We start from the raw sequence: 27,974 nt of genomic DNA, 5'->3' as shown, positions 1-27,974 counted from the left end.
GGCCAGCTGCCTCTTCAGCCATGGAAGCTGCCGGCAACCCTGCGGCTACGGAGACAGGTGACCGACCCGTGGCGCTCTCCGCCTTGCACGCCCCTCCCGCGGGTCTCTGGAGGTTGAGTGGGGCGGCCGACAGCAATCGGCACGCGAATTCGACCTCCCCACCTTCTTAGAGAGGGTTACATGGGGTCTTCCAACCGTCCCCAGAAACACTTGTGCGCCCCAGTGCGTTCCTGGAGTTTGTCTGCTCCACGTCACCAAGCTGCTCTCAGGTCTGGGTGCAGGCCAAAGCCTGGATAGTCTTCCTTTCTTCATTTATAAGGCCCCCTTTTTGGGTGCAGGTGGGCCCTACGCCCTTTTCCCTCGCAGGTCGTGGACATACGAGGAGTTCCTGGGATGAGAGGGACTGTGCCTCGGAACTTCTCTTGGCTCCCCGAGGACTGTTTTACAGGCAGCAAGCGCTCAATAATGGTATCGGTGGCAGTAAAAGAGCCCACGGCTTTATTTTATTAACTATTTCAGCTTCTCCCCTCTTCCTCCTCCTCCACCTCCGCCCATGAAATGGTGCACTCTCCCTTTAAGACTAAGATGGTGGCTTGCTACGATCGGGACTCCACTTCCGGTGGGGAGGGGGGCGGGACCCCAGCCCGCTCACGCCGGAAGTGGTTTGCGTTTTCAAGATGGCGACTCCCTATGTTACTGACGAGACCGGCGGTGAGTGCGGGAGGCGCTGAGCGGCTTCTCCCCGGGCTCTCGGGGCAGGGGTTCGGACTTGGAAAGGGGTCTGTGCCCCGCCCATCCCGGGGCCCCTCCTTTGCCCCGCCCCCCGGACCGCCTTCCCCATTCATTCTCTCCTGCGGGGTGTCTCCTGCGCCCCCTTCTGGTCTCGTGTTTGGGGGTCTCTGCTTCCGGTCACCCAAACCCTGGGGTCCTTCAGTGCTGGTCCCTGCTTCAGGACCCTCACGGGCCCTTAGCTTTTCTCCAGCAGTTGGAGCACTCATATCTCTTATAGGTTTTTCAGCCTTGGGGACTCCTACACTCTCAGTTCCCTCCAATTCCTGCCCTCCTACTTTTCCCCTCCCCCATCTCAGCTATACTTGCTTTCTGCCCTACCTCAGTCCCATTTTCATTATTTTTCTCGAAGCGGTATTTGCTGAAGACCTTCTCGTTTCTACATAGTACTTTTTCCTCTCCCTTATCTTCATCTGTTGGGTCACTGAGGTTTAGAGGTGTGAAGGGAAGAGGACCCTAATATAACTTTCAGCTTGAGTTTTCTCCCTGATGGAGCCACCCTTCGCTATCTTATCCTGTGATGGTGATAGAAATTGAGGGGTCTAAGGTGGGAAGAGGCAAACAGGAAAGTGTCTAGTGGCTTTTCTCCGAAGCCCTTTGACAAGTGAATAAAACCCACTCTTCCTCTGGCTAAAGAATTTCCAGCCTGGCTGGTCGAGATGCTGAAGTGTCTGCTGTGTATGTGAGGTGTATGTGTTGGAAACGGAGAATCACAGCTTTTATCTTGGTTTTGTCCCTTCCTAATGACCTCATCTTTAGAAAAATATGCGTAGTAGTAATAGCTACTCAATGATGATCAAATAATATATGTGAAAGCAATTTACAAAATGCTGTGCAAGTGCAAAGTGTTTCTGTTTTTGTAGCCCTCATATGTGTAGTCTGTAGAAGCAACACTGTGCCTGTGCCTTGGTACACACGGTCTGTTTTAAAATGTGCCATTTTGCTTCTTGCTCTGCTGCTTTCCATGTTCCTTACACCTCTTCCACCTGTCTTATGGTACCTGATGACAACTCAGGTTGCTGCTACTTCTCCCCAACCTCACAATTTAAAAGTGGTACTACCTCTTTCCTTCTGTTCTCTACCCAGTAGCTCCTTCATGAATTACCAATTTTTAATGTGTGCTTTGAAAATACTACTTATCCAGTATATTTCTCTTTACTCTTAATCATTTTCTTTACCCTGACTCCGTGAAAATCCAGGTATGACATCTCACCCTACCTTGCCACTAAAAGCTATTTTCTGTTTTTAGTGACTATGTGGAAGAGAAGAAGGAATAAACTGCTTTTTTGTTTTCCTTTACTATGTCCAGATCGTTGATCTACCACTGTCACTAATCCTCATGGAAGGTATTGCCATGCAATTATAGCAGTTTCTGTAAAACTTTAGTGTCATCATTTACTGCCCACAAGGACCCAGACCTATTGCATATTTTTTTCTCTCCTCTTTTTCTTGCTGTCATTTTCAGTGTCTCCAGCACCATTGGAATACTCTGATCTCATAGTTCCTCAGCATGAGACGGTCGACTTTGCTTTGTATTTTCAAACCAGTTGCACATCAGAATCACTACAACCTGGATCTCATCTAGGACACCACTTTTTCTTCAGGTGCTCCCCATCACTTTAGCCTCCTTATCAGTCACTTATTTCACTATCTTAAACCCTCAGGATCAGCTTTGTGTCCTCAGGTTCTCTGGTTCTTGACCTTTCCATTTCATTGAATCTGTCAGTACCTTATGGCCTTTGGTGCTGCCCAGCTAGACCTCTGTGACCAGCCCCTTTGATAATATCCTCTTGCTTTCTTTATTCATTTTGATTTTCTATACTAAGCAGGCACTTCTGTTATCTCTAATGATGGCTATGATTAGAGATGTTTTCTTGGCTTCTGCTTCTAGGCCACAGCATGTTGCTAGAGAAAAAGTACAGAAGCTATCAGATTCAATATAACTTAATATAACTTCTGCCAAGATCATGGCTTCTAATCATTCTTTTCTTTTTAAAACAATTTTTTGCTAGGCGCGGTGGCTCACGCCTATAATCCCAGCACTTTGGGAGGCTGAGGTGGGTGGATCAACTGAGGTCAGGAGTTCAAAACCGGCCTGACCAGTATGGTGAAACCCCATCTCTACTATAACTACTAAAATTAGCTGGGTGTGGTGGCGTGGTGGTGTGGGCCTGTCATCTTAGTTACTCGGGAGGTTAAGACAGGACAATCGCTTGAACCCAGGAGGCAGAGATTACAGTGAGCTGAGATCGCGCCACTGCACTCCACTCTGGGCGATAGAGGGAGACTCTGTCTCAAAAATAAATCAATAAATAAAAATTTAAATTTATTTTTTATGTTCTTCCATAGCTGTTTTCCCCAAACTTTTCCAGCTCTGTGTGACCATCCCTTTTAATTCTCCTTCTTTTGGCAGATGACTTCATTTTTATTTTACTGAAAAATCAAGGCCTATCATTTTTGTTTCCTTTTTCTTCATAGCAAGATTTTGTTTCTTTCTTTCTTTTTTTAAAATGTAGGGATGCAGACTTGCTATGTTGCCCAGGCTGGTTTTGAACTCCTGGCCTCAAGTGATCTTCCCACCTCAGTCTGCCAAAATGTTGGGATTACAGGTGTGAGCCTGCACCTCTCCCCAGATTTCTTGAATGTGAAGAAATTTACTCCTGATATTTCTGTTTCCTTGTTGCCTATTTGTTTCTTAACTCTTTGCAGCCATTATTTCTAGCACTACCCTCTCTCGAGTTGCCTATTCCTTTTTCTAATTGTTTGGTGAATATCTTCACTCTTGGATGTACTGTTATACCTCAAATCCAACCTGACCAAAACCAGTATCACAGTATCAGTTTTTCCATCACTTTCTGTTAAAGGCACCATTGTTCTAGCCAACCCAAGATAAACTTTTGTGTTGTTTCTTTTTTTTTTTTTGAGACGGAGTCTCACTCTGTCTCCCAGTAGCGTGATCTCGGCTCACTGCAACCTCTGCCTCCCTGGTTCAAGCGATTCTTCTGCCTCAGCCTCCTGAGTAGCTGGGATTACAGGCGCGCATCACCACGCCTGACTAATTTTTGTATTTTTAGTAGAGATGGAGTTTCATCATGTTGGTCAGGCTGGTCTCGAACTCCTGACCTCCTGATCCACCCGCCTCAGCCTCCCAAAGTGCTGGGGTTACAGGTGTGAGCCACTGCGCCCGACTGTTTCTTTTTTTAATATTCTAACTATACTTGATTTTTTAGAACACTTTTAGATTTATAGAAAAATTGAGAAGATGCTACAGAGATTTCCCATATACCCTATACTCGGTTTCCCCTATAACTGTCATCTTACATTAATATGGTACTTTGCTTTTAATTAATGAAGCAATATTGATATATTATTATTAACTAGAATCCATACATCATTTCATTAGTTTTTTTTCAGACAGAGTCTGCTCTGTCACCCAGGCTGGGGTGCAGTGGTGCAGTCACCATTTACTGTAGTCTTAACTTCTGGACTCAAGTGATCCTCCCACCTCAAACTACTGAGTAGCTGGGGCTACAGGTACACACCACCACTCCTGACTCATTTTTGTATTTTTTGTAGAGGTACAGTCTTGCTCTGTTGCCCAGTCTGATCTCAAATTCCTGGGCTCAAGTGATCCTCACGCCCTGGCCTCCCAAAGTGCTGGGATTACAGGTGTGAACCATCACACCTGGCTGATTTCCTTAGTTTTTACTTAATTTATTATTTATTTATTTATTTATTTATTTATTTATTTATTTATTTATTATTTTTTTGAGACAGAGCTTTGCTCTTGTTGCCCAGGCTGGAGTGAAATGGCGAGATCTCGGCTCACCGTAACCTCTACCTCCCGGGTTCAAGTGATTCTCTTGCCTTAGCCTCCCAGGTGGCTGGGATTACAGGTATGCGCCGCCCTGCCCAGCTAATTTTGTATTTTTAGTAGAGACGGGGTTTCTCCATGTTGGTCAGGCTGGTCTCAAACTCCAGATCTCAGGTAATCTGCCTACCTCAGCCTCCTAAAGTGCTGGGATTACAGGTGTGAGCCACCATGCCTGGCCTTTTTACCTAATTTTTTTGTTGTTGTTCCAGGATCTTATCCAGGGTACTACATAATATTTAGTTCTCATGTCTCTCTAAGCTCCTCTTGGCTGTGACATTTTCTCAGGCTTTCCTTGTTTTCGATGACCTTGAGTTTTGAGGAGTACTGGTCAGGTATTTTGTAGGATGTCCTTCTATTGGAATTTGTCTGATGTCTTTCTCATGATTAGATGTGGGGTATATGTTTTGGGGAGGAAGACCAAGAGGTAAAGTGACATTTTCATCACATCATATCAGGGTACATAGAATCACAGTGATTTTTTACTGTTAATTTTTTTGTTTTTTTGAGACAGAGTCTTCCCTCTGTTGCCCAGACTGGAATGTGGTGACACTGTCATGGCTCATTGAAGCCTTGACCTCCCAGGTTCAATCGATTCTCCCACCTCAGCCTCCTGAGTATCTAGGATCACAGGCGTGTGCCATCATGCCTGGCTAATTTTTTTTTTTTTTTTTTGGTAAAGATGGGATCTCACTATGTTGCCCAGGCTGGTCTTGAACTCCTGAGCTCAAGGTATTGTCCCCCTTAGGCCTACCAAAATTCTGGGATAACTAGGCATGAGCCACTATGCCCAGCCTGTTAGTATTGACCATGATTATCTGGCAGAGATATTGTTTGTAAGGCTTCACTGTAAAGTTACGCTTTACCCCCTTCCTTTCCATACTGTAGGGAAGTCACTATTCCTAGCCCATGCATGAGGAGTAGAGAGTTGTGCCTCCTTAAAAAAAGAGATTAAGGGCTGGGCATGGTGGCATATGCCTGTAATCCCAGCACTTTGGGAGGCTGAGGCTGGAGGATCGCTTGAGGTCATCCTAGGCAACATAGCAAGACCTTGTATCTACAAAAAGATTAAAAAAAAAAAAATGAGCTGAGTAAGATGGCACACACCTGTGGTCCCAGCTGCTCAGGGAGCCTGAGGGGGGAAGATTGTTTGAGCCAGGGAGGTTGAGGCTGCATTGAGCCGTGCTTGTGCCACTGTACTCCAGCCTTGGTGAGAGTGAGACCCTATCTCAAAAAACAATAAAAAAAAAAACACATTATTTGGCATTCTTCTGCCCAGATTTTTTTCTTTCCCCTTGTTTGTTTATTAATTTATGTATATCAATATGGACTTACAGATGTTTATTTTATATGGTAGGTTATAATCCAATACTATTTTATTTGCTTTATTGCTCAAATGTTCCAGTTTTGAACATTGGGAACCCTTTCTATTTTTTTACTTGGCCCATCTCCCTTTGACATTCGCCATCATTGCAGGTTATGGTTTTGTTCTCTGCTCCAGTCCTATGGTCTGCCATTTCTCTAAGAAGCCCTTGTTCTTTTTACTGAAGAATAGTGTTAGAAACTAGGATCTGATCACTAGGTGTTTTTATTTGTATGGGAGTATTTTTTTTTTAAATTTATGGGAGTTTTATTTTTTTATGATTATTTTTATTATCATCTTTTACTTCTCTCTTGCCGTCCTCACGTATATCATTTATCAAAATATCATTCTTTTATTCCTACTGCTATTACCCTTATCCCATCTTCAGTACTTGTTAGCTATATAACCTTGGGAATCTAAGTCTTAGTTTTCTCGTCATTGAAATTGGAATAACTCCTGCAACACAGGATTATTATAAGTATTAAAATTTAAATAAAATAATTTGCATGTTTGGCACATAAAAAGTGTCCAACACATTGTTCTGTAATTATTACTATTATGTAAGGGTTATTGTGTGGGTTAGAAGAAATTACTATATACGGCCAAGTACCAGGCATAGTGTACTTGGGCCATTCTAAGTGCCTGCTAAAATTCTAGTTTCTGTTGTCCTGCAAATATTACTGTGACCTCCTAAACTGGTCATCCTATTTCCAGTCTCTCTCTTGTTTCATTTCTTCTGATACACTGCTACCAGATTACTGCTCCTTAAGTACAAATTTAGTTATGTAATTTTTGTTCAATATTAATTCATCAACCCAGAGTCTGCTGTTATATTTGGCATATATCTTTCTAAACTGTTTTAAACATAGCAGAATCAGATGGTATATACATTTTTATATCTTGCCTTTTCATTTAGCCTTATGAGGTAAATGTTTTTCCTTGCTATTAAAAACTCTGTAAACATCTTTTAAAATACTGGCAGAGTGTTTTATAGTTTGGGCATGCACCTTATCTTACCTTTCTTCTGTTATTGGACCTGTAGATTGTTTTCAGAATTTTTTTTTTTTTTTTTTTTTTTTGAGACGGAGTCTCGCTCTGTCACCCAGGCTGGAGTGCGGTGGCGCAATATCAGCTCACTACAAGCTCCACCTCCCGGGTTCACGCCATTCTCCTACCTCAGCCTCCCCGAGTAACTGGTACTACAGGCGCGCGCAACCACACCCGGCTAATTTTTTGTATTTTTAGTAGAGACAGGGTTTCACCGTGTTAGCCAGGATGGTCTCGATCTCCTGACCTCGTGATCCGCCCACGTTGGCCTCCCAAAGTGCTGGGATTACAGGCGTAAGCCACCGTGCCCGGCCCATAGTGTTCTTATAATAAAAATTCTGGGCTGGGTGTGGTGGCTCACGCCTGTAATCCCAGCACTTTGGGAGGCTGAGGTGGGCAGATCACGAGGTCAGGAGATCGAGACCATCCTGACTAACACGGTGAAACCCTGTCTCTACTAAAAATACAAAAAAATAGCTAGGCGTGGTGGCGGGTGCCTGTAGTCCCAGCTACTTGGGAGGCTGAGGCAGGAGAATGGCGTGAACCCGGGAGGCAGAGTTTGCAGTGAGCTGAGATAGTGCCACTGCACTCCAGCCTGGGTGACAGAGTGAGACTCCGTCTCAAAAAAAAAAAAAAAGGAACACTATGAATGTTTTTGTGCATGCATCTTTGTCTGCACTTAGGGTTATTTTCTTTTTCTTTTCTTTTCTTTTTTTTTTTTTGAGATGGAGTCTCGCTCTGTCACCAGGCTGGAGTGCAGTGGTGTGATCTCTGCTCACTACAATCTCCACCTCCTGGGTTCAAGTGATTCTTCTGCCTCAGCCTCCTGAGTAGCTGGAATTACAGGTGTGCACCCCCACACCCGGCTAATTTCTGTATTTTTAGTAGAGATGGGGTTTTACCATGTTGTGTAGGCTGATCTTGAACTCCTGGCCTCAAAGGATCACCCATCTCGGCCTCCCAAAATGCTAGAACTACAGGCTTGAGCCACCGTGCTCGGCCTGATTTTTTAAATTATCTGTAAGATGAGGTCAGGCTGTGTTTCCCAGGCTGGTCTTCAACTCCTGGGCTCAGGCGATCCTCTCACCTCGGCCTTCTGAAGTGTTGGGATTATAGGCATGAGCAACTAGTTTTTCTTTTCCTTTTTTTTTTTTTTTAAAGAGACAAGGTCCTGCTCTGTTGCCCAGGTTAGAGTGCAGTGGCACAGTCATACCTTGCTGTAGTCTCAACTGTTGGGGTCAAGCAATTCTCCTGCCTCCGCCTCCTGAGTAGCTAGTACTAGTACTACAGGCATACGCCACCATGCCCGGCTAATTTTTGAATTTTTTTATAGAGCTATGCTGCCCAGACTGTTCTCAAACTCCTTTTTACAAGCAGTCCTCCCACCTTGGCCTTCCAAAGCGGTGGGATTACAGGCATGAGCCACTGCACCCAGCCTAGTTTTTCTTTTATCTTTTTCTTTTTTTTTTGAGACAGAGTCTTGCTCTGTCTCCAGTCGCCCAGACTGGAGTGCAATGATGCCATCTCTGCTCCGCCAACCGGGCTCAAGCTATTCTCCTGCCTCAGCCTCCCAAATAGATGGGATTATGGGCACGTACCACCATACCCAGCTATTTTTTTGTATTTTTAGTTAGAGACGGGGTTTCGCTGTGTTGGCCAGGCTGGTCTCGAACTCCTGACCTCAGGTGATCTGCCCTTGGCCTCCCAAAGTGCTGGGATTACAGGCGTAAGCCACCATGCCTGGCCCCCAGCCTAGTTTTTCTAAGCACATATGCATATATAACATAATGTAAAGTGATATATTTGGAATTGTACTGTTAAGATTGGCTGTTATTTTCCAAAATATGAATGCTTGAAACACCTAGTAGTCCTCTGAGATGTGGCACAAAATAAATAGCTAAAATAGAGCCGGGAGCGGTGGCTCACGCCTGTGATCTCAACACTTTGGGAGGCCGAGGCGGGTGGATTGCTTGAGCCCAGGAATTCAAGACCAGCCTGGGCAACATGGCAAAACCTTGTCTCTACTAAAAATACAAAAAATTAACTGGGTGTGGTGACACACACACTCCTGTAGTCCCAGCTACTTGGGAGACTGAGGTGGGAGGAATTGCTTGAGCCTGGGAGGTGGAGACTGCAGTGAGTCAAGGTCTGGCTACTGCACTCCAGCCTGGGTGACAGTGACCTCTCAGAGATAAATAAAATAAAATACAAATAATGTTTCTGTGCACAAATTTTGGGAAACACTGTAAACCATATTCCCATCTTGCATATTCACCTGAGTAAGAACGTAGTAACTCATTTAAGCCTTGCTGTTAAAAAAAAAAAAAAACACAAAATCTTTTTTTGTGTTTAACCCAGAATTTCCCAAACTTATTTAACAATGTTTAGGGATAATCCCTGTTTAATATCTTATGGGAGTAGTATTTTACATAGCAAAAGCTTTGGGAAATGTGATGAAATGATAGGACTACCTTTTTTATTTTTATTTATTTATTTATTTATTTATTTATTTATTTTTAAGACGGAGTCTTGCTCGTTGCCCAGGCTGGAGTGCAGTGGTGCAATCTCGGCTCACTGCAAGCTCTGCCTCCCGGGTTCACGCCATTCTCCTGCCTCAGCCTACCGAGCAGTTGGGACTACAGGCGACTGCCACCATGCCCGGCTAATTTTTTGTATCTTTTTTATAGAGACGGGGTTTCACCATGTTAGTCAGGATGGTCTCGATCTCCTGACCTTGTGATCCGCCCGCATCGGCCTCGCAAAGTGCTGGGATTACAGGTGTGAGCCACTGCGCCTGGCTATTTTTATTTTTTTGAGATGGAGTCTTGCTCTGTTGCCCAGGCTGGAGTGCAGTGGCACAATCTCGGCTCAGTGCAACCTCTGCCTCCTGGGTTCAAGCGATTTTCCTGCCTCAGCCTCCCAAATAGCTGGGACTACAGGCACCTGCCACCACGCCCAGCTAATTTTTGTATTTTTGGTAGAGACGGGGTTTCACTATGTTGGCCAGGCTGGTCTCAAACTCCTGACCTCAGGTGATCCACCCGCCTTGGCCTCCCAGTGCTGAGATTACAAGTGTAAACCACCATGCCCAGCCTAATTTTTAAATTTTTTTATAGAGATGGAGGTCTTACCATCTTACCCAGGATGGTCTTGAACTCAGCTCAAATGATCCTCCTACCTCTGCCTCCCAATGTGCTGTGATTACAGGCGTGAGCCACCATGCCTGGTCTATTTGTTGTTCATTTCAATTTTTATTTTAGATTTAGAAAATATGCAGGTTTGTTACATGGGTATAATTGTGTGATGCTGAGGTTTGGGGTACGAGTGATCCCATCACCCAGATAGTGAGCATAGTACCCAATAGTTAGCTTTTTTTTTTTTTTGAGATGGAGTCTTGCTCTGTTGCCCAGGCTGGAGTTCAGTGGTGTGATCTTGGCTCACTACAACCTCTGTCTCCCAGGTTGAAGTGATTCTCCTGCCTCAGCATCCTGAATAGCTGGGATTACCGGCACGCACCACCACGACTGGCTAAGTTTTGTATTTAGTTGAGTTGGGGTTTCACTGTGTTGGCCAGGCTGGTCTCCAACTCCTGCCTCAGGTGATCCGTCTAGCTTGGCCTCCCAAAGTGCTGGGATTACAGGCGTGAGCCACTGTGCCTGGCCCCAGTAGATAGTTTTTAAACCCGTGCCGGCCTCTACTAGTCCCCAATGTCCGTTGTTGCCATCTTTATGTCTGTGAGTACCCAGTGTTTAGCTCCTATTTATAAGTGAGAAAATGCAGTATTTGGTTTTCTGTTCCTGTGTTAATTTGCTTAGGATAATGGCCTTCAGCTGCATCCATGTTGCTACAAAGGACATGATTTTGTTTTTTATGGCTGTGACAAACTACTTTTTATTTAATTAATTTTATTTTTTATTTTTTTTCGAGTTGCAGTCTCGCTCTTGTTGCCCAGGCTGGAGTGCAGTGGTGCGATCTCGGCTCACTGCAACCTCCATCTCCTAGGTTTAAGTGATTCTCCTGCCTCAGCCTCCCAAGTAGCTGGGATTATAGGCACCTGCCACCACGCCCGGCTAATTTTCTTTATTTTTAGTGGAGACGGGCTTTCACCATGTTGGCCAGGCCTGTCTCGAGCTCCTGACCTCAGGTAATCCACCCATCTTGGCCTCCCAAAGTGCTGGATTGCAGGTGTGGTGAGCCACTGTGCGCAGCCGACAAACTACTTTTTAAATTTTTTTTATTTTTGAGACAGAGTTTCACTCTGTTGCCCAGGCTGGAGTACAGTGGTATGATTGCAGTTTACTGCAGACTTGACCTCCTGGGTTCAAGTGATTCTCCCAGCTTAGCCTCCCAAGTAACTGGGATTACAGGTGTGCACAACATGCCCAGCTAATTTTTGTAAAGAAGAGATTTCACCATGTTGCCCAGGCCGGTCTTAAACTCCTGGACGCAAGCGATCTGCCTGCCTCAGCCTCCCATAGTGTTGGGATTACAGGCATGAGCCACTATGCCCAACCTCAGACTACTTTTTTTTTTTTTTTTTTTTTTTTGAGACCGACTTTCGCTGTTGTTGCCCAGGCTGTGGAGTGCAATGGCCTGACCTCGGCTAACCGCAACATCCATCTCCCAGGTTCAAGCGATTCTTCTGCCTCAGCCTCCCGAGTAGCTGGGATTATAGGCATGTGCCACCACACCTGGCTAATTTTTGTATTTTTAGTAGAGACGGGGGTTTCTCCATGTTGGTCAGGCTGGTCTTGAACTCCTGACCTCAGGTGATCTGCCCACCTTGGCCTCCCAAAGTGCTGGGATTACAGGCATGAGCCACCGTGCCTGGCTGACTACTTTTTTTTTTTTTTTTTTTTGAGACCGAGTTTCGCTCGGTTGTCCAGGCTGGAGTGCAGTAGCATGATCTTGGCTCACTGCAAGCTCCGCTTCCCAGGTTCATGCCATTCTCCTGCCTCAGTCTCCCGAGTAACTGGGACTACAGGTGCCCACCACCACGCGCAGCTAATTTTTTGTATTTTTAGTAGAGACAGGATTTCACCGTGTTAGCTGGGATGGTCTCGATCTCCTGAGCCTCGTGATCCACCCACCTTGGCCTCCCAAAGTGCTGGGATTACAGGCGTGAGCCACCGCACCTGGCCTACTTTTAAATATGGTATTATCACATGCCATGTTTTTGCCTATACCCTCTAGTGAAACTGGGCTGTATAACTGATGTGGAACAGCAGTGCAATGATGTGTAAGCTTTGGCATCAGACTTGAGTTCAGGTTACAGGTATATGCTACCTTTGGAATCTTGACCATGTCTTTTTTTTTGAGATGGAGTCTTACCCTGTCACCCAGGCTAGATTCCAGTGGCATGGTTTCAGCTCACTGCAACCTCCGCCTCCTGACTTCAAGCGATTCTCCTGCCTCAGCCTCCCGAGTAGCTGGTATTACAAGCATGCGCCACCACGTCTGGCTAATTTTTGTATTTTTAGTAGATATGGGGCTTTGCTATATTGGCCAGGCTGGTCTCAAACTCCTGACCTCAGGTGATCCACCTGCCTTGGCCTCCCAGAGTGCTGGGATTACAGGCATGAGCCACTGCACCAAGCCTTGACTATGTCTTTAACCTCTTGAAGACTGTTTCCTTGGCTGTAAATGATAGTATCTATCTATCGTTTATATTTAACAGGATAATGTATACAAAGTTCCTCCTGTAATGTAGCTACTTATTAATAAATACTCTTTACTAATCATTCTTAAATACTGAGTTTTCCACTGCTAGGATTTTGCTTTTGTTGTTCCTCTTATCCCCTTTCCCTTTTCTCTGCCTGCAGAAATACTGGCTGCTGATTTGTTGTTATCATTAATTATTACTACTTTCTAGTCTTTAGTGTCAAATGAGGTTTTCCTGATTATCTCCTGTTATCTCTTAGGATACTTTTGACACTATTTTGTCTTAGACTTTGCTTGCCTAATTTGCCCACCTCCTCCTTACTTAGTCTGTAAATTTTTTGAAAATTGGGACCATCTTACTCACCTTGATAACCCTATTAGCACTTATGGTACTTTTCTTCTAGGAGGCTTTTTTTTTTAAAGATGAAGTCTTGCTCTGTCTCCCAGACTGGAGTGCAATGGCACAATCTTGGCTCACTGCAACCTGTGCCTCCTGGGATCAAGTGATTCTCCTGTCTCAGCCTTCTGAGTAGCTGGGATTACAGGCGTGTGCCACCATGCCCAGCTAGGAGGCTTTTAGTGTTTATTGTGTTTAATTTGTAGTCTGGCCTCTTTACCACCATGCTTTTCTGAGGCTGTATTTGCGGAGATAACCAGGGATTTCTAAAATGCCAAAACCAGAACCTTTTTTTCAGTTCTTTTCTTGATTTCTCCACAGTATTTAATACTGTTAATCACCTACCTTTATTTTTATTGATTTATTTATTTTTTTAGACGGAGTCTCAGTCTGTCGCCCAGGCTGGAGTGCAGTGGTGCGATCTCGACTCACTGCAACCTCCGCCTCCTGGGTTCACACCATTCTCCTGCCTCAGCCTCCCGAGTAGCTGGGACTATAGGCACATGCCTCCATGCCCGGCTAATTTTTTCTATTTTTAGTAGAGACGGGGTTTCATCGTGTTAGCCAGGATTGGTCTCCATCTTCTGACCTCGTGATTCACCTGCCTCGGCCTCCCAAAGTGTTGGGATTACAGGCGTGAGCCACCGCGCCCAGCCATCACCTACCTTTACTTAAAACTTTTGGTCTCCATGGCTTAGCATGTCCTGGTCTTCCTTACCTATGAATCATTTCCTGTTGTTGCTGTCACCTTTTCCTCCTTGAGGGAAATGATTATGACCATTATTTCAGGGTCATTCCTCCAGCTCTAATCTCTTTGTTATATTTTCTCTGTGTTGGAAACCACATCCAGGTCCTATTTTGGCCCTGAGATCATCCGCAGGCTGAGACCTGTGACTTAGATCTCTTTTCTTATTTGAAGCAGGTCTCATACCTTGAACAACCATGTCCCTACCTCCTTGGAGTTCCTCCATGCCTTGCTATGTTGTCTTTTCACTGTCTACCTGCAACCCCTGGAAACAAGGACCCTTTCAGTGTAAGGGTTTTTATTGCTGACAGACTTAAGGAAACAGATTGAGAATTAAAAAACGGCAGATGTGAGAAAATGACAAAGCTTAAAAAGATTCTTACAGTAGCAATCCCCAATCTCTAGTTTTTGACTCTGCAAGATATTATCTGAAAGTCCTGATATTCTGCCCTTGGTTTTTATTTCTAGGGGTGGGAACTGCCAAACCTCTCCCTTCTTTTTGACTTCACCCTTGGATACCATCAAGGCCAGAGGATGGAACCAAGATAACATAAAATAGGTGCTCCTTTGTGATAATGGGCTATTTGTATCTCTGAGGGCTTCCACACAGGATGGCCATTCAAGAAGCTTCTGCTCTGCCTTTTATTGCAGTCTATCTTTTGTCCTCCTAAACCTTCAGCTATAATCTCTATGCAATCAACTTAAATATATGTTTCTAGTATTGTCCCTTTCTCCCAAATTCCATGTAAAATACTTGTCTAGAATTGAATTGTTGTTTCCACAAAGTTGTTTTCCCCTATGGACTTTGTTTATATCAGTAGTTTCTATTTTCCCAATTTTCCAAATTCAAGAGTGGTATTATAAATAGTTGTATTCTTGTTTGTTATCTTTTTCACTAGAATGTATACTATAAAAAGGCAAGAACCTTGCTTGCTTTATTCATTGTTGTATCCCTAGTTTCTGTTACAGTGTCTGGCACAAGAGTAAGTGCTCAATAAAAATTTAAAATCCATGTGTGAATAAATGTGATTACCATGTGCCCTATGGTATACTGAGAAGAATAAGAATACATGTGAAAAGCACGAGATTAAATCCACAGTGTCACTGTTTTGATTGTTTCCTCTCTAGTTCACATCTTGGTAAGTCTTTGGATCCTGTTGATTTAATCTTCACAATGAATTTCTCTTTCATTTTCCTTTCAATACCTGTAGAAACCATCGAAGTCAAGTCTTCTCACATTGCAGCTGTTGCTTTCATTTTCTCTACCTTTAGTTTATGGTACACATTTTTCAGTGTAATCTTAAAGCATTGCTTTGAACAGATCACCTGTACTCCCTTATTGGCCATCAGTATTCTACAGCTTAAGGCTTCAGTCCAAACCCAGTGGAGGTTGGAGACCTTTCATAGTTTCACTAATTTACCCTGAGTCTCTTTTCACATATGCTTTTTGCCCAGAACATTCTGGATTCTTGGCTCTTCCCTAATGAGATACATTAATTTACTCATTAATTCAGTCCGTATTTACTGTCTTGTGTGGGCCAGGCTCTTTGCTATGAAGTTCAAAGACAGTTTCTGCTTTCCAACAAGCAAATAATTATGTCAAGCATTAGAGCATGATAAAAGCTAAAACAGGTGCTGTGAGTGCAAGTTTTAACCTGGCTTGGCATAAGGAAGTCAGGAAGGCTGCCTTGAGTTGATACTTGAATTTGACCTTAAAGACCAGTAGGAATGAACTTAAGATAAGCAAATATAGTCTATTCCAGGCCAGAGGAAGCAAAAGCAAAAAGGCACAGAGAATAGAGACATGGGCCAGGTTGAGATTTGTGAATATTTCAGTTTCTTTTTTTTTTTGAGACAGAGTTTTGCTTTTGTTGCCCAGGCTGGAGTGCAGTGGCGTGATCTTGGCTCACTGCAACCTCCGCCTCCCGGGTTCCAGTGATTCTCCTGCCTCAGGCTCCCAAGTAGCTGGGATTACAGGTGCTCGCCACAACGCCCTGCTAATTTTTTTTTTTTTTTTTTTTGAGACGGAGTCTCGCTCTGTCGCCCAGGCTGGAGTGCAGTGGCGCGATCTCGGCTCACTGCAAGCTCCGCCTCCCGGGTTCACGCCATTCTCCTGCCTCAGCCTCCCGAGTAGCTGGGACTACAGGCGCCCACAACTGCGCCCGGCTAATTTTTTGTATTTTTAGTAGAGACGGGGTTTCACCGTGGTCTCGATCTCCTGACCTTGTGATCCGCCCGCCTCGGCCTCCCAAAGTGCTGGGATTACAGGCGTGAGCCACCGCGCCCGGCCATAATTTTTGTATTTTTAGTAGAGATGGGGTTTCTCCATGTTGGCCAGGCTGGTCTCGAATTCCTGACCTCAAGTGATCCGCCTCCACCTCCCAAAGTGCTGTTATTACATATGGGAGCCACTGTGCCCAGCCAAATATTTGTTTCTAGAGGAAAGAGTATGGTGGATTTATGCTAACAGACTGAAAACTAGCAAGGGGTAAATCAAGAAGGCCTTTTTTTTTTTTTTTCTTGAGGTGGAGTTTCACTCCTATTGCCCAGGCTGGAGTGCAATGGCGCGATCTTGGCTCACTGCAGCCTCTGCCTCCCAACTTCAAGCAATTCTCCTGCCTTAGCTTCCCAAGTAGCTGGGATTACAGGCATGAGCCAGTGCGCCTGGCCTAACAGAAATTTTTAACAGAAAAGTTATCACCCCAATAGAATTTTCATTATTGCATGTTCTTTTTTAATTTTTTGAGATGGAGTCTCGCTCTCTCACCCAGGCTGGAGTGCAGTGGCGTGATCTTGGTTCACTGCAGCCTCCACTTCCCAGACTCAAGTGATTGTCCCACCTTAGCCTCCCAAGTAGCTGGGACTACAGGCATGCGCCACCATGCTCAGCTAATTTTTTTGTATTTTTGTAGAGACAGGGTTTCACTATGTTGGCCGGGCTGGTCTCAAATTCCTGATCTTAGGTGACCCACCTGCCTTGGCTTCCCAAAGTGTTGGCATTACAGGCATGAGCCACTGTGCTCTGCCTTGCACATTATTTTCAAACAAGATTTTTAAATAGAGATGGGGTCTCAATATGTTGTCCAAGACTCAGTTGATCTTCCCACATGAGGACTAAGCTCTGATTTTTTTTGTCTTGCTGAAATTCCTATCTAAGGGGTGTAGGGAGTCATGCCCTACGTTTGTAGGTTCTCATCATATACGTTTCTCATCTACGTTCATAAGTTCTCATCAGATGCGTTTCATTTAACCTTGTATCTCCCCTCCTCCCCCTTCCCCTTTCCTCCCCTCCCCTCCCCTCCCCTCCCTTCCCCTCCCCTCCCCTCCCCTCCCCTCCCCTCCACTCCTCTCCTCTTCCTTCCCCTCCCCTCCCCTCCCCTCCCCTTCTCTTTTCTTGATGGAGTTTCACTCTTGTCACCCAGGCTGGAGTGCAATGGCACGATCTCGGCTCACTGCAATCTCTGCCTCCTGGGATCAAGTGATTCTCCTGCCTCAGCCTCCGGAGTAGCTGGGATTACAGGCACCCGCCACCACTCCCAGCTAATTTTTGTATTTTTACTGGAGACGAGGTTTCACCATGTTGACCAGGCTGGTTTTAAACTCCTGACCTCAGGTGATCCACCCACCTGGGCCTCCCAAAGTGCTGTGATTACAAGCATGAGTCACCGCACCTGGCCTTACTTTTTCAATCTGACTCTGACGTAACAAGAAAATAAAAATATTTTACCCCAAAACATGTTTCTTGCCATATCTTAAAATGGCCCTGCAAAGCTGACCTTTGTGGGGGAAACGGCATTTGTAAAAAGTCTCTATTAACAGGCCAGACTCAGTCACTCACACCTGTAATCTCAGCACTTTGGGAGGCCGAGGCGGGTGGATCACATGAGGTCAGGAGTTCTAGACCAGCTTGGCCAACATGGCGAAACCCTGTCTCTACTAAAAAAATATAAAAATTAGCTGGACGTGGTGGCACGCATCTGTAATCCCAGCTACTCGGGAGGCTGAGGCAAGAGAATCGCTTGAACCTGGGAGGTGGAGGTTATAGTGAGCTGAGATGGTGCCACTGCATTCAAGCCTGGGCTACAAGAGCAAAGCTCCGTCTCAAAAAATAAAATTCTGTATTAACATAGCTAGATCTGTTTCTTTCAGGCCCTCCCAATGCTGAAGAGATTAAAAGTCTAGCACCTTTTAAAGAACTGAATAGGAAACATTTGTCATCTGTTGTCTCTAAGGGTAGCCACTATAAGGCTTCAAAGGAACCTTGGTCTCCACAATCTTTTATCTGAACCTGAACCTTTCTATTGATCCCAGGCCTTTAGACAAACTCAACCAATTGTCAACCAGAAATGTTTAAATTTACCTATAGCCTGGAAGCCCCCCACTTTGAGTTGTCCCACCTTTCTGAACCAAACCCAATGTATTTCTTAAATATAGTTGAGTGATGTCTCATGCCTTCCTAAAATATATAAAACAAGGCACGGTGGCTCAGGCCTGTAATCCCAGCACTTTGGGAGGCTGAGGTGGGTGGATCACCTGAGGTCAGGAGTTTGAGACCAGCCTGGCCAACATGGCGAAACCCTGTCTCTACTAAAAATACAAAAAATTAGCCAGGCGTGGTGGTGAGTGCCTGTAGTCCCAGCTACTCGAGAGACTGAGGCAGGAGAATCGCTTGAACCCGGGAGGCGGAGGTTGCAGTGAGCCAAGATCGTGCCACTATACTCCGGCCTGGGCAACAGGGTGAGACTGTGTCAAAAAACAAAAACAATAATTAGCCAGGTGTGGTGATGCGCTGTAGTCCCAGCTACTTGCCAGGCTGAGGCAGGAGAATCTCTTTAACCCGGGAGGCAGAGGTTGCAGTGAGCCAAGATCGGGCCACTGCACTCCAGCCTGAGAGACAAAGTGAGATTCCGTTTCAAAAAAAAAAAAAAAAAAGTTTATATGTATATAGGACCAAGCTGTACCCCAAGCACCTAGGGCACATGTTCTCAGGACCTCCTGAGGTCAGTGTCACAGGCCATGGTCACTCATACATATTTGGCTCAGAATCTCTAAAAATATTTTACAGAGTTTGACTACTTTCCTCAACACGGGTCAGCCTCCTGAGTAGCTGGTACCACAGGTACATGCCACCAACCATACCCAGCTAATTTTTGTATAGTTCGTAAAGATGGGAGTCTCCCTATGTTGCTCAGCTGGTCTTGAATGCCTGGGCTCAAGGGATCCTCCCATCTTGGCCTCCCAAAGTGCTGGGATTATAGGCATGAGCCACTGTGCCTGACCTTTCACTATTTATTGATAATGCCATAATATTCATATGATTATCTCTTCCTTTCTTTTTTGTTTTTGTTTTTATTTTTTCCTATTGTAACTATTTATGGTAAATTATTGACATTGAGATTACTAAAATAAAAAGTGTATTGAATTATCTTTGATTTCTAACCCTCTTACTCCTTCCCTAGTCACTAAATTACCAAGTGTTGTTGATTCTTTGATAATGTATCTGCCCTTAGTCTCTTACTTTCCAATGCCCGTTTCAGCCAATTCTGTCCCTTCATGCCAGGATTATCGCAATATTTTTTCCCTAACTAGTTTCCACAGTCTCTGGTGTTTTTTTTTTTTTTTTCCAAATCACCCTTTTATTATGCTAGATTAAATACTCTAAAACACTGCTTTGTATAAAGGATTCATTCATTTATTCAAAGCCCTAAGACAATACTTCGCATAAAGGATTCGTTCATTTGACAAATATTTGTTGAGTGCATGCCATGTGCCAGATATTAAACTCTTTAACTGGTATTCAAGGTCTGAACATTCCAGCTCAGCCTGACTGGTCTGTTTGTCGTTGCCTAAAAATGCTATCTGCATTCCCATGCGTGAGTTTTTGTTTGAGAACAAACTGTTTCTAATCTACTCTGTCTCCCTTTTTGTTTAGTTTGACTCTTCCTTCAAAGCCCAGCTCTAGTCTCAGTCCTCCCTCCAGGAAGCCTCCCAGTTTTTTTTTTCTTTGGTTTTTATTCTTGTCACAGCTGGGCAAAAATATCCTTAGTAGTTCTCTTTTACTCACCCAATAAAGTCCAAAGTTCTTGACCTTGTTTTTAAGGCTTTCCGTGATTACCCCGTTTTTCATTTCCAGGCTTCCTATTCCCTAACATGAACTGTCTCATTCACCTGAACCTCTCTACTTTCTGTTCCCTACTCACGCCCATTCCCACATCCATGCCTCTCTTTGCTCAAGTTTGAGCCCCTTTGCTCATGATTTTTCTTTCTTCCATCCCCTCCACCAGTCAAATCACTCATTGCCTTTAACAACTTTTTTTTTTTTTTTTTTTTGGAGACAGAGTCTTGCTCTGTCACCCAGGCTGGAGTGTGATGGTACAGTCTTGGCTCACTGCAACCTCCACCTCCTCAGCTCAAGTGATTCTCCTGCCTCAGCCTCTGGAGTAGCTGGGATTACTGATGCCCAGCCACCATGCCTGGCTATTTTTTGTATTTTAGTAGAGACAGTGTTGGCCAGGCTGGTCTCGAGCTCCTGACCTCAGGTGATCGCCTGCCTCCGCCTCCCGAAGTGCTGGGAGTACAGGAGTGAGCCACTGCGCCTAGACTTTTTTGTTTTAATATATTAATGAAATTTGCATTTTGAGCAAAAAACCAATTCATGTAAAAATATATAATTCATGTAGGAGGCCCTAGACTTTTATTTTAAAAGTCTTTTTTTCCTTTTTCTTTTCTTTTTTTTTTTTTTTTTTGAGAAACATTCTCACTCTGTTGCCCAAGCTGGAGTGCAGTGGCACGATATCAGCTCACTGCAGCCTCTACCTCCTGGGCTCAAGCAGTTCTTGTGCCTCAGCGTCCCCAGTAGCTGGGATTACAAATGTGCTACCACACCCAGCTAATTTTTTTATTTTTATTTATTTTACTCGTTTTTACTTTTTGAGATGGAGTCTTTCTCTGTCACCCAGATTGGAGTGCAGCGGTGCGATCTCTGCTCACTGCAACCTCTGCCTCCCGGCAGATTCTCCTGCCAAGTAGCTGGGATTACAGGCGCCTGCCACCACGCCTGGCTATTTTTTGTATTTTTGTAGAGACGGGGTTTCACCATGTTGGCCAGGCTGGTCTCGAACTCCTGATCTCAAGTAATCCACCCGCCTCGGCCTCCCACAGTGCTGGGATTACAGGCATGAGCCACCATGCCCAGCCTAATTTTTTTATTTTTTTGAGACGGAGTCTTGCTCTGTCGCCCAGGCTTGAGTGCAATGGCATGATCTCAACTCACTGCAACCCTGCTTCCCAGGTTCAAGCAATTCTCGTGCCTCAGCCTCCCAAGTACCTGAGACTACAGGCACCTGCCACCACACCCAGCTAATTTTTGTGTTTTTAATGGAGATGGGGTTTCACCATGTTGGCCAGGCTGGTCTCAAACTCCTGATCTGAAGTGATCCACCCGCCTCAGCTTCCCAAAGTGCTGGGATTACAGGTGTGCACCACCACGCCTGGTCTCCAGTTTCGTTTTTTTTTTTTTTTTTCACATGGAGTCTCTGTCGCAAGATTGGAGTGCAGTGGCGCAATCTCGGCTCACTGCAACCTCCAACCCCCTGTTTCAAGCGATTGTCCTGCTTCCACCTCCTGAGTAGCTGGGATTACAGGTGGATGCCACCATGCCTGGCTAATTGTTTTTGGTTTTTTTTTTTTTTTTTGTATTTATGTAGAGACAAGGTTTTGTATGTAGAGACAGGGTTTCACCGTGTTGCCCAGGCTGGTTTCGAACTCCTAAGTTCAGGCAATCCACCTGCCTCAGCCTCCCAAAGTGCTGGGATTACGGGTGTGAGCCACCGTGCCTTGCCAATCTTTGTATTTTTAGTAGAGGTGGGGTTTTGCCACGTTGGCCAGGCTGTGTGATCCGCCCACTTCAGCCTCCCAAATTGCTGGGATTACAGGTGTGAACTGCCGCACCTGGCCTTAAAAATCTTTTTTCCTTTATTTTTACAAAAGTAATACTTAAAATAAGAGAGCTACAACAAAACATATGTATATAAAGAAGTTAAATTTCTCTCTTAAGGTAACCAGCATTAACAGTTTGATATGTGTCCTTGCACACCTTTTTCTTTGTCCCTCTACACAGACTACATGTCTTTAAGTGTTGCCCCTTACTCCAACAAGAATAGTACCATACTAGCTGGGTGCGGTGGCTCACACCTGTAATCTCAGGACTTTGGGAGGCCGAGGCAGGCAGATCACCTGCCGTTGGGAGTTGGAGACTAGCCTGACCAATACGGAGAAACCCCGTCTCTACTAAAAATACAAAATAGCCAGGAGTTGTGGTACATGCCTGTAATCCCAGCTACTCAGGAGGCTGAGGCAGGAGAATCGCTTGAACCTGGGAGGAGGCTGCAGTGAGCCGAGATTGCACCATTGCACTCCAGCCTGGGCAACAAGAGCAAAACGCTGTCTCAAAAAAAATAAATAAATAAAATAGTACCCTATGTATACCAGTGATTCTCAGAGTGTGATTCAGAACCCTTGAGGGAGTCCCTAAGACTCTTTTGGAAGGTCTGCAAGCAAAATTATTCTTATAATCATGCTAAGATTTCTTTGTCTTTTTCACGGGGTTGACTTTGTACCAATGGTCAAAATACATGGTTTGTGAAACTGCTGGCCCTGCAAGCATGCATTTGTCAGGGCAGTGGCACCAAGCTATATTAATCATTGTGTTCTTCACTGCCACACACTTGCTGTAAATGCCAGTTTCACCTAAGGATATCATTGATGATGCAATAAAAATGATTAATTGTATTAAGCCCAACCCTTGAATATATATTTTTTTAATGTTCTCTGTGACTCATGGGATGTAAGCATGAAACATTTCTGCTGCATACTGAAGTAGGATAGTTGTCTGAATTGCAAGCTGAGCAAACTTTATTCTCGTGGAACTGTATTTTTTACTTGAAAAAAAAAAAAACACTGACAAACTATGGTAATTCAGACCTGACTATCCAATGATCATTTTCCTGAAAATAAAGGAAAACAACTGGTAGTTTTTCTCACCAATGATAAAATTCAAACACTTAAGTGAAAATTAGAATTTTGGAAAACTTATTTACTTTATATATATATATATTTCATATATATATATATTTAATTGAGATGGAGTCTCGCTCTGTCACACAGGCTGGAGTGCAGTGGCGCAATCTTTGCTGACTGCAACCTCCGCCTCCTGGGTTCCAGCAGTTCTCCCTGCCTCAGCCTCCTGAGTAGCTGGGATTACAGGCGCCCGCCACCACGCCCAGCTAATTTTTGTACTTTTAGTAGAGACAGAGTTTTGTCATGTAAGCCAGGCTGCTCTGGAACTCCTGACCTCAGGTTATCTGCCCACCTCAGCCTCTCAAAGTGTTGGGATTACAGGCATGAGCTACTGTGCCCTGCCAAGAATTTTTGGAAAACTTATAGCTCCCATTCTGAGCTTGATAGCTCCCATGTACTTTAATACTATAGTGATGAGATTAATGAATATAATCTCTTTTAAATATTGTATAATGGCAGGGTGTGGTGGCTCACGCCTGTAATCCCAGCATTTTGAGAGGCCGAGGTGGGCAGATCACGAGGTCAGGAGATCGAGACCATCCTGGCTAACACGGTGAAACCCCGTCTCTACTAAAAATACAAAAAATTAGCCAGGTGTGGTGGCGTAAGCCTGTAGTCCCAGCTGCTGGGGAGGCTGAGGCAAGGGAATGGCGTGAACCCGGGAGGCGGAGCTTGCAGTGAGCTGAGACCACGCCATTGCACGCCAGCCTAGGCGACAGAGCAAGACTCCATCTCAAAAATGGGCGGGCGCGGTGGCTCACACCTGTAATCCCAGCACTTTGGGAGGCTGAGGCAGGCGGACCATGAGGTCAGGAGATCGAGACCATCCTGGCTAACATGGTGAAACCCCGTCTCTACTAAAAATACAAAAAAAAAAAAAAGCCAGGCGTAGTGGCGGGCGCCTGTAGTCCCAGCTACTCGGGAGGCTGAGGCAGGAGAATGGCATGAACCCAGGAGGCAGAGCTTGCAGTGAGCCAAGATTGTGCCACTGCACTCAAGCCTGGGCGACAGAGCGAGACTCCATCTCAGAAAAAAAAAAAAAGAGAGAAAAATAAATAAATAAATATTGTATGATGATACACATATTACAAAATAACAGTGTAAAGGGGGTCCTGAAATAAAAAAAAGTTAGAGGACCACTACTGCAGCTTGCTTTTTCACTTAGCATATCATGAACACTAGTCAATGTCAGAACATTTATTTTATTTTTTTTGAGACTCTGCAACCTCTGCCTCCCAGGTTCAAGCGATTCTTGTGCCTCAGCCTCCCCAGTAGCTGGGATTACAGACGTGTGCCATCATACCCGGCTAATTTTTGTATTTTTAGTAGACAGGGTTTCACCATGCTGGCCAGGCTGGTCTCAAACTCCTGACCTCAGGGGATCTGCCAGCCTCTGTCTCCCAAAGTGCTGTCTAATTATTCATTTATTGATGGCCATTTAAATTGCTTTCACCTTTTTGCTAATTTTTTCTTTCCTTTTTTTTTTTTTTTTTGAGATGGAATCTCGCTCTGTTGCCCAGGCTGGAGTGCAGTGGCACAATCTCGACTCACTGCAACTTCTGCCTCCTGGGTTCAATCTCCTGCCTCAGCCTCCTGAGTAGCTGGGACTACAGGCGCGCTGTAGCATGCCCAGCTAATTTTTTTTGTATTTTAGTAGAGACAGGGTTTCACTATGTTGGTCAGGCTGGTCTCGAACTCCTGACCTTGTGATTCACCCCCTGGCTTGGCCTCCCAAAGTGCTGGGATTACAGGCATGAGCCACTGTACCTGGCCAGCTTTTTGCTAATTTAAATCATGCATCAACGAATACCCTTTAAAGGCCGGGCACAGTGGCTCATGCCTATAATCCCAGCAATTTGGGAGGCTAAGGTGGGTGGATCACCTGAGGTCAGGAGTTCGAGATTAGCCTAGCTGACGTGGCAAAACCCATCTCTACTAATGATACAAAAATTAGCCGGATGTGGTGGCAGGGGCTTGTAATCCCAGATACTCAGGAGGCTGAGGCAGGAGAATCGATTGAACCTGGGAGGTGGAGGTTGCGGTGAGCTGAGATTGCACCACTGCACTCCAGCCTGGGTGAGAGTGTGAAACTCCATCTCAAAACAAAACAAAACAAAAACCAAATACCGTTTAAATATATCCTTGTGTACTGGTGTGTATATATCTATGGTATGAATTCTTAAAAGTTGACCTATTTTTTTAAGGTCCATATAAATAAAATTTCTCCTTCTTTACAACATCTGCTCTTGTCATTTCTCCTCTCTATGGTTTTTGCGTCTTTTTAGCCTCTTGTTCGTTTACCGCCTTCCATGTTCCCATGCTATTGCTTTGGTTTTTTAACAAAATTCTTTCTCTGTGCCTATCCTGTCTTACCTACTAGATTATGCAAATAGAATCTTGAGGGCAAGGATAGTTTGTTGTACAGTGTATTGGCATTCAGTAAATAAATAATGAGAGAGGGGTTGAGTGTTGGTATGAGAAAAGGAGCCTTAATGGTTGCATTTGGATGAATGGGTGCTGAGAGATGGTGTGTACATTTATACATTCTTGTCTCATCTTGTAAAATGTTTGAAAATAAGAGTAATTTTCAACTTAATTTTTCGTATTTTAGGCAAGTATATCGCCTCAACACAGCGACCTGACGGGACCTGGCGCAAGCAGCGGAGGGTGAAAGAAGGATATGTGCCCCAGGAGGAGGTCCCAGTGTACGTGGTTAGGCTTGAGTAGGAGTTTTCTGATGGGGTCCCTACAGAAGGATAGAATATCTTTATGCCTTCAAGTTCAGGAAGGACTCTCCTAAGCCCCAGGGAAATGGAAGGACGGGCAACTGTCAGAAAGGAGAGGAAGGGTCTGGGATTCAGGGATGAGTGAGGGTTACAGATCACTAGTCCTATACTTTTGACCTCTGTTCATTAGAACCTCCAGAGCTCTAAAGCTCTTCTAGGGACTTTGCTGCATCTTTCCTGCAGAGCAGAGGAAAGTTGGGGAGGGACCACAAAGAGAGAAAGGTGGCCGTTGGGCCCGGTGGCCTACATCTGTAATCCGAGCACTTTGGGAGGCCCAGGCGGGTGGATTACCTGAGGTCAGTAGTTCAAGAACAGCCTTGCCAATGTGGTGAAACCCCATCTTTACTAAAAATACAAAATTACAAAATACAAAAATCAGCCAGGTGTGGTGGCACGAACCTGTAGTCCCAGCTACTCAGGAGGCTGAGGCAGGAGAATCTCTTGAACCTGGGAAGTGGGAGGTTGCAGTGAGCTCAGATTGCGCCACTGCACTCCATCCTGGGCAACTAAGCAAGACTCTGTCTCAAAAAACAAAAAACTCCACAAAAACAGCAACAAAAAAAGGAAGCAAGAATGTAATAAGGATGAAGTGTTTGGAAGTTTAAGAAACGGGATCAAAAAGTTAGTGATTCTCTGAAACTCTTGACATCCTTTGTTTCCTGCAGATATGAAAACAAGTATGTGAAGTTTTTCAAGAGTAAACCAGAATTGCCCCCAGGGTTAAGCCCTGAGGCCACTGCTCCTGTCACCCCATCCAGGCCTGAAGGTGGTGAACCAGGCCTCTCCAAGACAGCCAAACGCAACCTGAAGCGAAAGGAGAAGAGGCGGCAGCAGCAAGAGAAAGGAGAGGCAGAGGCCTTGAGCAGGACTCTTGATAAGGTGTCCCTGGAAGAGACAGCCCAACCCCCCAATGCTCCACAGGGCTCCCGGGCAGCCCCCACAGCTGCATCTGACCAGCCTGACTCAGCTGCCACCACTGAGAAAGCCAAGAAGATAAAGAACCTAAAGAAGAAGCTCCGGCAGGTGGAAGAGCTGCAGCAGCGGATCCAGGCTGGGGAAGTAACCCAGCCCAGCAAAGAGCAGCTGGAAAAGCTAGCAAGGAGGAGGGCGCTAGAAGAGGAGTTAGAGGACTTGGAGTTAGGCCTCTGAGGCCTTTGGGAAATCGGGAATGGACTGCAGAACAAACCATGGGGCTCTCTGGGGTCCGGGGGAATATGGGCAACAGCAGTCAGGAGGGGTACCCCTATACTGGCTTACTTCCACCTCTTGCGGCCCAGCTCTGTCCTCCAGAGCCTAGCATCTCCCTCAATCCTTCCCTTTTCTTCCCAACTTCTACTTTTTGGACTTTCCCCCTCCCATTCCCAGTGTTCAAAATCTCAGTGACTACCCCAGGTACCTTTGCTGCTGATTTGGGTGTCTTGTTTTAAAAGAAAATCAGGTGGGTGGGAATCTCTTGGAGAACTGGGGCTGAGGGTAGAGGGAGTATGCCCAAGTCTTGGAGTCTTGGTTCCTGTTCGCAGTGTTTATGGGTTATTTCCCTCTCCATCCCTCATCTTTTTTTTTTTTTTTTTTTTTTTAAAAAAAGCAAAAATGAGAATAAACACAAGTAGACCTGTCTCTCTTTGCCTCCTTATTTTCAGCTCCTAGTAGATACTGGATCTCTTAAGAGTTTGGCACAGGAAGACAAGTATTGGGAGTGATAGTTATTTTTTATTTTATTTTATTTTTTTGAGAGAGTTTTGTGCTGTTGCCCAGGCTGGAATGCAGTGGCGTAATCTGGGCTCACTGCAAACTCTGTCTCCTGAGTTCAAGCAATTCTCCTGCCTCAGCCCCCCTCCCGAGTAGCTGGGATTACAGGCGCCCACACACCTGGCTAATTTGTGTATTTTTAGTAGAGATGGGGTTTCACCATGTTGGCCAGGCTGGTCTCGAACTCCTAATTTCAGGTGATCAATCCACCTTGGCCTCCTAAAGTGCTGGGATTATAGGCGTGAGTTACAGTGCCCCACCGATATTTCTTTTTTTTTCTTTTTCTTTTTTGTGAGATAGAGTCTTATCTCTGTCTCCCAGGCTGGAGTGTAGTGGGGTGGTTTCAGCTCACTGCAACCTCTACCTCCCGGATTCAAGCGATTCTCCTGCCTCAGCCTCCTGAGTAGCTGGGATTACAGGTGCGCACCACCACACTCCCTAATTTTTGTATTTTTAGTAGAGATGGGGTTTCAGCATGTTGGCCAGGC

The 27,974-nt window shown here is 45.0% G+C and overlaps 1 protein-coding gene across 2 annotated transcripts; it reads left to right on the top strand.

The window, feature by feature from the left end:
• On the top strand, window positions 1-27,354 carry PYM1 (PYM homolog 1, exon junction complex associated factor). 2 transcript variants are annotated; one of them, XM_005571146.4, is made up of 3 exons: window positions 1-57; window positions 25,563-25,656; window positions 26,403-27,354. In XM_005571146.4, exons 1-3 carry the CDS (start codon window positions 21-23, stop codon window positions 26,884-26,886), a joined length of 615 nt encoding a protein of 204 aa, XP_005571203.2. In that variant the 5' UTR covers window positions 1-20; the 3' UTR covers window positions 26,887-27,354. The 2 variants fall into 2 exon arrangements, with proteins under 2 accessions (XP_005571203.2, XP_015286495.2); XM_015431009.4 differs by having other exon boundaries at window positions 1-711.
• Window positions 27,355-27,974: the final 620 nt, after the last annotated feature.

This window comes from Macaca fascicularis, chromosome 11 (genome assembly GCF_037993035.2).
Source record: "Macaca fascicularis isolate 582-1 chromosome 11, T2T-MFA8v1.1".
NCBI lineage: Eukaryota > Metazoa > Chordata > Mammalia > Primates > Cercopithecidae > Macaca > Macaca fascicularis.
Note: the sequence above shows the minus strand (reverse complement) of the source record. Positions and strands in the feature narration are given on the sequence as shown.